Raw genomic sequence first — 12,387 nt, forward strand, 5'->3', positions numbered from 1 at the left:
GTGGACTTTGAGCACAGTCTTCATCCTCCTTCACTAATACACTAAAGGGGACACAACCTTACAAAACAAGTTCTTTGCCTCTTTCTTAATAGTGCTTGCATTAGAGAGCCACTGGTTTTCATTTAAAATCTTTTAGTTTATTTCTACATTTTGAAAAATTATAATCGAGTTATTGAATTACTTGATCTTACAGGTGAAAAATTATATGAAATAAAAATTATAGAAGAAACCCATAAACAAGAAGTCAGTCGTCTGCAAAAAAGATTACAGTGGTATGCCGAAAATCAGGAACTTCTAGATAAAGATGCAGTTCGGCTTAAAGAAGCAAATGAAGAAATTGAGAAGCTGAAACTTGAGGTAACATGATTTCAGAATGTATTTCTATAGATGAACCCTGTTATCCTCAACACTTCTTCATAGGCTTGTGTCATTGAATCAATATACTTGAAATTCTTTTAATTACAGTGGTCGGACAGACTTTGGTTTGTGTTTATTTGTGTAGTCTATTTTAGATTAAACAGAATACGGGCAGCTCTCTGTATCCACAAGTTTCCTATCCAGCAGATTCAATCAACCATGGATTAAAAATTAAAAATATTCAGAAAAAACAGAACGTCAAAAAGCAGAATTTGCAATGGCAACTATTTTCATAGCATTTACATTGTTTTAGGTATTATAAATAATCTAGAGATGATTTAAAGCATACAGGAAAAAAGTGAAAGTTGGTCAGTCATGTCTGATGCGATCCCATGGACTGTATGTGGCCCGACAAGCTCCTCTGTCCATGGAATTCTCCAGGTGAAAATACTGGAGTTTGCCATTTCCTTCTCCAAGGGACCTTCCTGACCCAGGGATTGAGCCCGAGTCTCCTGCATTGTGGGCAGATTCTTTACTATCTGAGCCACCAGGGAAGCCCAATGTAGAGATGATTTCAAGTTTACAGGAGTTACATGCAAACTACACCATTTTATACAAGGGGCTTGAGCATCCTTGGATCTTAGTATCTGTGGGGATTGGGAACCAGTACCTGGCCCATCTCCTCCCATTACCAGGGCATGATGATAAATCCAAGCTCCTTATCACAGCCTGTGAGGTTCCCCACGTGGTCTGGATGCGCCCTGTCTCTCCAGTCCTGTCTGTACTGCCCTTCCCCACTCATTCTCCTCCAACCACAGTGGACCTCCCTCTGCTTCCCGAGCACGCTGAGCCCAGTCCACTTGTCACTTCGGCCTGAAGAGACCTGGCCTGCATTCTTCCCGTGTCTCACTGTTTGTTTCAGCTCTGATTTCTACTCCCCAGAAAGATCTTCCTGACCTCTTTATCTAATATAGTTACTAGTCCTGCCCACCTGACTCTTTCTTTCTCATTCTTTCACTTTATTTTCTTTGTAGTACTTGTTATGCTCAGAACTTACTGATTTACTTCATTAGCTCATCAGAGCTCTCCTTCCATTAGGACATAAGCCCCGTGAAAGCAGGCGTCTGGCTTGTCTTGTTTGCTCTCTGTGTCTCCAGCACAGCGCCCTGAAATGAACTCCCATCATGCTTCCCTCTTGAAGTCTGCCTGCTGTGTTTCAAGCGTATGTTTCTTAACATGGTCTTTACTTATTGGTAGGTTGAGAAGCTGAAAGCTGAATCTGGAAATCCATCCATCCAGCAGAAGATACGTTTAAAAGAGAAAGCAGCTGATACCAGAAAAATTCAGGATCTAGAGCGACAGGTATGTGTTCAGGGTAAATTTTCATTAAGATATTTTATATACAGTGCATTTTTGGTTTTTGTTTTAGAAGTTTCTATACAATGTAGTCAGCTTGCAAGCTTTTGGTGTTATTCATTCATTTTAATATAGAACTGCCTCTGCTTTCAACTTTGAATACAGTATTCAAAGTAACAATAAAAGCAGAAAACAAAATCATTTTATATAATCTGCGGTTCTATGAAGAAAGAAATTTTTAAAGTCATGAGTCTCGTTAGGTGGTAGGTCTACTGATGAAAAGTTGTTTGCATCCCAACTCTTTGACATCCAGGAAGAAAGAAACAGAACTTTCTCACTCGGGGTGTAGAGCTAGGATCCTTTCTCCTGAAGAAGGATAGGTGAGCGAGGAGGGCAGGGTAGGAGACCCTTCAGTTGGGAGTGTGTTAGTAGTGCTTGGGAAGTCTTGTGGGACGCTCTGGAAACCAAACGTCCAGCCTCCCAGAGAGCTGGCCACAACTTTGAGCTCTTGCTCACACTGTTTGTGTGTGTGCACACTCAGTCATGTCCACCTCTTTGCAACCCTGTAGACTAGAGTCCGTCAGGCTCCTCTGTCCCTGTTTCGACTTAGAAATACTCATGTCACAGTCAGTGTGGCTGGGAGACTTTTTTCAAAAACTGTATAGTGACGCTTATCAGGATAAAGTTTTTTCATTTTCATTGAAGTAGTTATTTTGTAAGCAGGAATACTAATTAACTTTTCCTTAAGTTTTTAAAACTTTCTGTAATGTAGTGTTTGTATTCATAACTAAATATTAAAACAAAATTAGAACTTCAGCCCTGTTCATAAGGACACATCATGCTATTTGTGACACTTAGATACACAGCTATTATTCCATCACAAACCTGAAACTGTGAGGTCATCGCTGGGCTGAATATTATCCCCATTTTAGAAGAAGAAGGAAAACTGGGCAAAAAATTAACTTTGTTAATTTTACAGGACCTGTTAGATTAAAAGGTATGATTTGGTAGTTTGGTTTAGTGGCCACAAAAGGAGAAAAGAAGTGGTTTGAAGAGCTAGAAATATTCTGAAATAACTGTAGTCCAGGATTGTTTGACTTTTTTTCCCCCAGTGCTTAAGACTTAGATTAGCCCACATAGAAGAAGCCATCCAGAATTGTGAGAAAAGACCAAAGGAACCACTTCCGCACTAGATGACTTAATTTTAAGAGAATACCGTGGAACCAAACATATAAGAGTAAAAAAATAAAACATGCTTAAAAACAAAAGTAAGGTTTGAAATGGTGACCCATATTGACCAGAAATACAACATTTATAAAAGTAACCTCCCTCTTTTACTAGCACTTTCATTAAAAATTTATTGGTTTATCGGATTAGAGCTTTCTAAAATATTATGCATTAATATTTTGTATAGTTTGCTACAGGTGCATTTCACATCCTACTCTCTTCCCATGAGCAGATGTTTCTACCCTAATGATTATTCTTAATGTATATTTTATAATCAAGGTATATCACAATATATTGAGAATCATTTTGAGCTGTATTCTGAAATAGATTATAGAATAAAACATCCTTTTTTTCTAAATACTACATAAGGAAAAGTGGGGCTAATTGTATGCATGTTAATAGTGAAAATTTCAGGTTATATATATTCATTCATGCTTATTAATGGTATATTCAGTAGTTTAATTTCCAGTGAGATTTTTTTTTAAAAAAATTGTACTATAGAGCCACACTGATAACAGTGACCAAAGAAGAATATTAAAAAGCCAGATTAAAGAAGATAGAAATAAAATTAGTTTTCCACCAAAAATGTAGTATACATTTAAAATATCAAAACACTGCTTAACATTTAAATGAATATATTAATTATAGAGATGTTAAATCCATTTTTAAAAGAAACTAGTTTCTTTTTTAATTTATATTTTAGTTGAAGGATAATTGCTTTATAGAATTTTGTTGTTTTCTGCCAAATATGGTCTCTTTTTAATATACATAGAATGAATGTATATATATGTATACCTTTATATGGTTACATCTAATCTAGATTTTTAATACCAGAGGAAGCAAAACTGAAAATTTTGCAGATGAAATTATCAGTATTTATATCTGGATATATTCCACTTGACATCTGTGTACATTTATGTACATACCAATGTACATATCTATGTACATTTATGAGTGTGGAAGCAGTCTTCAGGTAAGGAACTATTTGCTGTTAACTTTGCAAATGGTGTTACCTTTAAGAACCTACTCCAAGCCAGGCTTCAGCAATATGTGAACCGTGAACTTCCAGATGTTCAAGCTGGTTTTAGAAAAGGCAGACGAACCAGAGATCAAATTGCCAATATCCGCTGGATCATTGAAAAAGCAAGAGAGTTCCAGAAAAACATCTATTTCTGCTTTATTGACTATGCCAAAGCCTTTGACTGTGTGAATCACAATAAACTGTGGACAATTCTAAAAGAGATGGGAATACCAGACCACCTGACCTGCCTCTTGAGAAACCTATATGCAGGTCAGGAAGCAACAGTTAGAACTGGACATGGAACAACAGACTGGTTCCAAATAGGAAAAGGAGTACGTCAAGGCTGTATATTGTCACCCTGCTTATTTCACTTATATGCAGAGTACATCATGAGAAACGCTGGGCTGGAAGAAGCACAAGCTGGAATCAGGATTGCTGGGAGAAATATCAATAACCTCAGATATGCAGATGACACCATCCTTATGGCAGAAAGTGAAGAGAAACTAAAAAGCCTCTTGATGAAAGTGAAAGAGGAGAATGAAAAAGTTGGCTTAAAGCTCAACATTCAGAAAACGAAGATCATGGCATCCGGTCCCATCACTTCATGGGAAATAGATGGGGAAATAGTGGAAACAATGTCAGACTTTATTTTGGGGGGCTCCTAAATCACTGCAGATGGTGATTGCAGCCATGAAATTAAAAGACGCTTACAGCTTGAAAAAAAAGTTATGACCAACCTAGACAGCATATTGAAAAGCAGAGAGATTACTTTGCCAACAAAGGTCCGTGTAGTCAAGGCTATGGTTTTTCCTGTGGTCAAGTATGGATGTGAGAGTTGGACTGTGAAGAAGGCTGAGTGCTGAAGAATTGATGCTTTTGAACTGTGGTGTTGGAGAAGACTCTTGAGAGTCCTTTGGACTGCAAGGAGATCCAACCAGTCAATCCTAAAGGAGACCAGTCCTGGGTGTTCATTGAAAGGACTGATGCTGAGGCTGAAACTCCAATACTTTTGGCCACCTCATGCGAAGAACTGACTCATTGGAAAAGACCCTGATGCTGGGAGGGTTTGGGGGCAGGAGGAGAAGGGGACAACAGAGGATGAGATGGTTGGATTTGGGTGAACTCCGGGAGTTGGTAATGGACAGGGAGGCCTAGGGGTCACAAAGAGTCAGACACGACTGAGCGACTGAACTGAACTAAAGGACTAATAGTCTAGAAACAGGATTTTGAGCAATCCATTTTGCCTTAGGAAAGGTGGTTTTTGAGACCAGATCATAATAAAACCATTATCAGGCCCTCTTCACATGCTGGCCACTCTGCTAATCACTGAGATAAATGTCATCTGATCCTCACTTAATTGCATGAACACCATGAAATCAGTATTGTTTTCTTCCTGCTTTACCAGTGAGGTAGAGATTTAGATTGAGGAGTATAATAGGAAGTCACAAGATCTATTTCAAATAAATATGAGGGTTTCTGTAAATTAGTTAGTTAAATTAAATTAGACTTTATACTCTAGTGTTTTGTTTAATTTAATTTTTTTTTTTTTTACCTTTGCAATACTGTATTGGTTTTGCCATACATTGACATGAATCTGCCACGGGTGTACATGAGTTCCCAATCCTGAACCCCACTCCCACCACCCGCCCCATATCATCTCTCTGAGACACAGATGTATAAAAGAGAATTTTGGATTCTGTGGGAGAGGGAGAGGGTGGGATGATTTGGGAGAATGGCCTTGAAACATGTATACTCTAGTGTTTTTTAATCAGATAATCTAGATTAGAAATTTGAAATTTGTGTACTGTACATTTGATTTAGTCTTGAGATGTGATATAAACATCTTTTTGAAATCTAAACATGGCTAATATAATCTAAACGTGTGCATTAAACTGCTTAATTTTAATATATCTGTGACTTTAAATGCATACTACAATATTTTACTAGGTTAAGGAAATGGAAGGAATTCTAAAGAGACGATACCCCAATTCTTTGCCAGCTTTAATACTGGCTGCGTCAGCAGCTGGTGATATAGCAGACAGAAATACGGTGGAGTTTATGGAAAAAAGGATAAAAAAACTAGAAGCTGATCTGGAGGGCAGAGATGAAGAAGCAAAGAAAAGCCTTCGTACCATGGAACAGCAGTTTCAGAAAATGAAGGTAAGTGCCAGGTTAGCCATGGAGGTGGGGCTCTGAGGTGTGCCATGGGAGCTGAGAGCTTCTTAGAATGAGACAGAAGAGTATGTCTTGAGGTGGGGCGGCAGGGAGCGGTACAGAGTCCAAATAGGGGAATCAATTCCAACCCCTCCCTGTTGATCTGTCTAAATTTTCCCAACTTTCTCCTCTTCCATTCCGTATCTCATCCCACTTTTGCCCCTGCTCATTTTTGGCCACTTCTTCCTTTCATTTCTGATTCCCAGTGCACATCAAGTGTTCAGATGCCTTCGCATGTGCTCTTCTTCTGAAATAGCCCAGCTTCCACTTATCCCCAAATTTACACACACCCCTCAAGGCTGGACTTGAATGTGCTCTCTCTCTGCCGTCTTCTCCCCCTCCCTCAAGGCCTCCAGACACACTCTTGGTACCTCATCCCCTCTGCCGTGTGTTCATAGGCCCGTTACGACAGTTACCGCAGAACATTGAAACTTGCCCTGTCACTCTCACCAGGCTGTGAACTGTTGGAACGCAGGAAGTGAATTTATCTGTAGGGTCTGATGCAGTGCTGGCAGTTGTAGCTCAATAAATATTCATTGAATGAATGAACAAAATTCTTATCATGCATCTCTCCTTGGCCTGGACTGTTGGTTATTTTGTTAATTTAGCTCTAGTATGCAAATTCTAATCTGACTTCGGTGAAGTTTCTAAGTTGATGTTAAGCCATTGAAAATGTGCTATTTCTTATAGATGTTAGTATCCCCAACTGCTTTCCCTATTTATCCTCAGGGAGAATAGTTTGTCAGTTTGCATAGAGAAGGGTACACAGTAATGGTGAGACTTAAAATAAGTTTTAGTATACAAAAATGTTTGATTTAATGTTATGAAACAACATACAGCATTATGAAATTATATAACATATATTGAGAATATGTAATGGAATGCCCGTCAAAGATTAGGACTTCAACACATTTGACTGACTCAAGAAGCATGGACTTGAAGGCATCAGAATATATGGTGGGTCCCTGAATGAAGGAAAAGGCAGGGCCTGGGAGAGGTCAGGGCTTCGGTAACTAATGAAGCATTTAGCAGCAGTCTGTTGTTGCATGGATTCTTTTCTGCAGATTCAGTATGAGCAGAGACTGGAGGAACAGGAGCAGTTACTTGCTTTCAAATTGAAGGAGGCAGCCCAGAACCAACAGGACAACTCCTCAAGGGCTAAAGCACTAGAGAAGGAACTGGATGATGTTAAGGAAGCCCATCAGATCACCATAAGAAACCTTGAAGCTGAAATAGATGTTCTTAAACGTCAGAATGCTGAATTGGAACTCAAGAAGACTGAGAAGGATGATAAAGATTTCCAGTCCATAGAGTTGCAGGTGGAACAGGCTCACTCTAAAGCTAAACTGGTCAGGCTCAATGAGGAGCTGGCTGCAAAGGGGAGAGAGATACAGGACCTTTCCAAAACTGTGGAGCGGCTTCAGAAGGAGAGGAGAAAGATGCTCTCTAACCAGCACTCTAAGGCTCGAGAGGAAATGACTGCCAAAAGGGTGAAGAAAGATGGTTTGCACCCTGGCAAAGGAAATGCTGACTCCTCCGGAACCCTAGAGGGCAAACTTTACCAACCACATTCTTTTACTGACTCCCATGTTTCAGAGGTTTTACGAGAAAACTGCAGATTGAAAAATGAAGTGGCGAGATTAACTGTGGAGGGGAATGAGCTGAAGATGAAATCTGAAGCTACAGTGAGTCAATTTGAAAACACCATGAAAAGGTAAAAAAAAAAATGTATTTGTCAGCATGCAGAGACATAGAAAAAAAATTAAAAATCTTAAGAGGTATTTCCCTGGGTAATTAGTTTGACCCTGAACTAAATTCACAAACCAAAATTTAAGAACCTATATTACATGGCATTTCTTCTCCAGGAGATCTTCCCCGACCCTGTGGTTCGAACCTGGTTCTCCCACATTGCAGGCAGATTCTTTACCATCTGAGCCACCAGGGAAGCCCCTTGAACCAAATTCACAAGACAAATTTTAAGAAGCTGTATAACATGGCTAAGTGTAGATCTGTTTAAGGGTTGGATCTCCTACCTCTTGCAAGCTGAGATTATCATGAACTGAAATCTTCATGTGAACCCCATCCTTCCTGCCCAGTCTTGTCTCTCTGCACATATCCAAATGGTGTTAGTAAGCTGACCCATCTCTATAAATTTATGGTTGTGGTAGGCAGATGGCTGTCAGAAAATAGCTCCTGTTAAAACCACTTGATATCCTAAGAGGAAACGCTGCTCTTTTCCAAAATAACTCTTCAAATTAATCTTGTGATCACATCAGTTCATACCTTGAAGAACTTCTGTACTTAATCCCTTTCTTTCTCAGAATCTCCAAGAACCATCTCCTGTCTCTCTCCTCTGAGCCTTCTTACAGGCTCACATCTTTTTCACCCAATCAAACCAAGTTCTTGTCCTCTTTCTGCCATTCAGGACCAGATTTCCCACAGGTCACCCCTCCTCGTATTTCCGCCTGACTTGCTCTAAGCATGGTCTCATCCTCACACTGTTGACGTTGGTCTCTGGAGAATGTTTCTCAGTCAGTGAAGTTTTCTCCATTGACACTGTGGAGACTGTGGATTACACTGCTTTTCCTGAAAGGGTTTCCTCTCAATCTCCATGACGTACCAGCTCTCACTAAAGCTCCTTTTCTGCTGCTTTTAAGTGACTCCTGAATCTTTTTCATTCTCCTGCCTCAAAAATCTGACTTTGTTACAAAATTGGCTTTTGACTGTCTGTTCTCTGCTCCTTCTTTGCTAAACTCATCCATTCTTTATGGCTTCTATGAACCTGACTCCTAGATTTTACTTTTCAAGTCTTATTTTCTTCCCTGAGTTCCTATGTTAAATCTGAAAATTCGTTGGATTGTTCCTCTTGGAATCAGTAATATTTCAGTTTTTTTTTCTCTTTTTTACATGTAAAGTAATCCCCCCTTCCAGCATCCCTGTCTGTGTCTGTGACCATACTTTTTCAATTTCCAGGCCCAGCTTTACCACCTTTATTCCTTGGGTTGACAGTCTGTGGGGTGCTTCCTTATAATACTTATTTTGCTTTCTTCCCCCTTTTATTAGTGTGGCACGCTTGGTTTACTAGGCAGTTGGCCCACCCTGATCTCCCCGATTTCAGTTTCTGCCTCCCCTGATCATCTTGCTTAAAAATCATTAATATTCTTTAGTACTCCTGTGTCTGAATCACTGTCCTCCAGTGACTCCCAACTTTCCTCAAACGTCAAGACTAAATTTCTGTCCCTGGCATCTCAGGTCCCATCACCATTCTAATCGTGCTCTATCAAAAGTTGTGTTACTTGCCAAGTTTCTTCCCTGCCTTTTGCTCATTCATGTTTAATTTTCTAGGAAAAATATTACCCAGAGCTTCTTAGAAATTTCCTGCTCCCACCTCCAACTCCTGTATAACTTATGTACCAAGAAAGCACTGTCATATACCACCTTACAGCTTCTTGAGAACTGATGTAAGATTATACTTCTTTTGCAACTTGTAGGCAATAATAGGTCTGTATATGAAGTTCAACATAAGGTTTAGAGTGTATAAAACATGTGTAGTTTAATGTTTGTGAAGCAACATACTAATTATGAAGTTATATAACATATTGAGAATATATAACATGATGCCCTTCAGAGATTAGAATTTCAGTACACTTGACTTGGGCTTCCCAGATGTCTCAGTAGTAAAGAATTCACCTGCCACTCCAGGAGACACAGGTTTGATCCCTGGGTTGGGATATGCCCTGGAGAAGGGAACGGCAACCGACTCCAGTGTTCTTGCCTGGGAAATCCCGTGGACAGAGGAGCCTGGCGGGCTATAATCGATGGGGTTGCAAAGAGTTGGACACGACTGAACGCACACACACACTTGACTAAATTAAGGAACCCAGAGTTGGAAGCATCAGAATGAGTAGCGAGTGCCTGAATGAAGGAAGGGAGAGGACCTGGCAGAGTGCAGGGAGAATAAGCAGAAGAAGCACCTAACAAATGCTTATTGATTGATAGGCAACCACATCTGATTGAGCCATCATGGCAGTTGAATCACTTCCAAATTGAAACCTTGATTCTTTGTCCTGAATGTGGTAGTAGTAATGAAGCCAGTTGAAAAGAATCGTGTTGTTTAGTCATTCAGTCACGCCTGACTCTCTGCGACCCCATGGACTGCAGCACGCCAGGCTTCCCTCCTGGAGTTTGCTCAGATTCATGTCCATTGAGCCGGTGATGCCATCCAACCATCTCATCCTCTGTCATCCCCTTCTCCTCCTGCCCTCCGTCTTGCCCAGTATCAGGGTCTTTTCTAATGAGTCAGCTCTTCGCATCAGGTGGCCAAAGTATTGGAGCTTCAGCATCAGTCCTTCCAATGAATATTCAGGGTTGATTTCTTTTAGGATTGACTGGTTTGATTTCCTTGTTGTCCAAGAGACTCTGAAGAGTCTTCTCCAGCACCATAGTTTGAAAGCATCAGTTCTTCGGCGCTCAGCCTTCTTTATGGTCCAACTCTCACATCTATACAATAATACTAGAAAAACCATAGCTTTGACTATCTGAACCTTTGTCAGCAAAGTGACATCTCTAAAGATAATTTAAAATTCAGATTTTCCTGTAAATTTTCCTAGACATAATTTTTTAGTGCTGTTAGTCTGTTTCTTAGACAGCTCTGAACTGGAGAGGTGAAAAGTAACCTTTCTTCTTTTGGCTGTTTTTTACTATAGGTCAGTTATATCATGGGTACTTTAGACTTTTATGCTTTTCCTAGGACCCTAATAACAGTGTTTCAGTGAAGAAGTATTCGTATAGTCAAATAAGCAACTGATATGTTTGTTTATAGTTTGGGAATTGCCATATTAATAAGTATCAACAGTGATTGCTAAATATCTGCTTTCAATAAAATTGTGTCATTTTTAAATAATTTTTCCTATAATAGAGGAAATGTTTATCTGTAAGAAATGTCCCGCTTTTTAGTCATAACTTTGCCATTTACTGAACTGCCGCTGAATGCATAAATTTTGTCACAGAGACAAATGAGCAGTCTCTCACATTTAACGGTCCAATTAGGTTCAGACTACCTTATGTCCTAAGAATTACCGTAAAGATCATTTTATTCGCACAACCTGGAGCTAGCCAGGAAGTTATGCGTGGGCCAAAAACTGGTGAGTGTTGCCTAGAGACAAAGCATTTGAGAATCTAAAGAATTGGGGCAATAAATCTGAATTTATCTTAAAAGGTAAAATAACAAGCTCTTTGCCTTAAATCCAGACAACATTTAGAGCCTTTGTTTCTCTCAAAGTGCCCCAGGCTGGTGGTGGTGTCCAGCTCTGCTGGGCTCAAACCCCTGCTCTACAATTTACTGACCTAGGACCCCAGACATATCACTCTTTCCCGCACTCAAGTTTGCCTTTATAAAACTGAGTAAATAAGAGCAAGCTCATGGAGCGGCTGTAAGAATTCCTAGGCAGTAATGTCCAAAGCACCGAGCACAGCACAGTAGATACTGGTGCCTTCTCTCCGTTTGCTTCTTTAATCTCAAGGCTTCTTATACTGTTTATAGGCTAACTGAATTAAGAGGTTGAAGAACCACTTTTATGTGTGGTTTTCTTTAATTTGCTCTAAAGATTCAAGGAAGAAACTGCAGCACACATCACATCTCTCAAAGCATCTCATCAGAGGGAAGTAGAGAAACTTCTTTGCCAAAATGCAGTTGAAAATTCTTCTTCCAAAGTAGCTGAACTAAATCGTAAAATAGCAACTCAGGAGGTAGGTGACTTTAATAAACTTTGACTGTAATGTGATTTTTTTTTTTTTCAAGATCATTGCCAATGTATCTGGAAGTACTTAACTTCACTGCTTGAGGTTGGTGATAGAAATGAGAGAGAAATTATCATTGCTTTTTTTTTTTTTAATAGGAGCTGACACCCTTACCATACATGTGTTTAACTATTCAACTTTACTGTTATACATCTAAATAAGTGTTTTTGCAATTTTGTCCCTATATTTCTCAAATAGTCTTTCTCCTAAGTAGGTTGTAATAGGTGGTTCAGGGATAAATTGAATGTGATTAGGACCTTAGCACTTGAGCCTGTGTTGAACCATCTCCCTTCACCCGAAGTCCAAACTGACAAGTCACTCTTCTTTCCTGTTTTTCATTAAATAATGTTTCCTAGCCATTCAGGCACGGGGGATAAAGTAATGAACAGAGACATGTACATAATTCTAGTCAA

The 12,387-nt window shown here is 39.6% G+C and overlaps 1 protein-coding gene across 3 annotated transcripts in view; it reads left to right on the forward strand.

Moving 5' to 3' along the window:
* CEP162 (centrosomal protein 162) overlaps positions 1–12,387 on the forward strand; it is a 99,824-nt gene that overhangs the window by 74,816 nt on the left and 12,621 nt on the right. For all 3 annotated transcript variants that reach the window (XM_040238860.1, XM_040238863.1, XM_040238862.1), the window contains exons 20-24: positions 194–357; positions 1,615–1,719; positions 5,909–6,121; positions 7,240–7,889; positions 11,782–11,923. In XM_040238860.1, coding sequence (XP_040094794.1) covers positions 194–357; positions 1,615–1,719; positions 5,909–6,121; positions 7,240–7,889; positions 11,782–11,923 — 1,274 coding nt within the window. The remainder of the gene's footprint in view (positions 1–193; positions 358–1,614; positions 1,720–5,908; positions 6,122–7,239; positions 7,890–11,781; positions 11,924–12,387) is intronic.

This window comes from Oryx dammah, unplaced genomic scaffold, assembly GCF_014754425.2.
Source record: "Oryx dammah isolate SB20612 unplaced genomic scaffold, SCBI_Odam_1.1 HiC_scaffold_4, whole genome shotgun sequence".
In the NCBI taxonomy this organism is placed as follows: Eukaryota; Metazoa; Chordata; class Mammalia; order Artiodactyla; family Bovidae; genus Oryx; species Oryx dammah.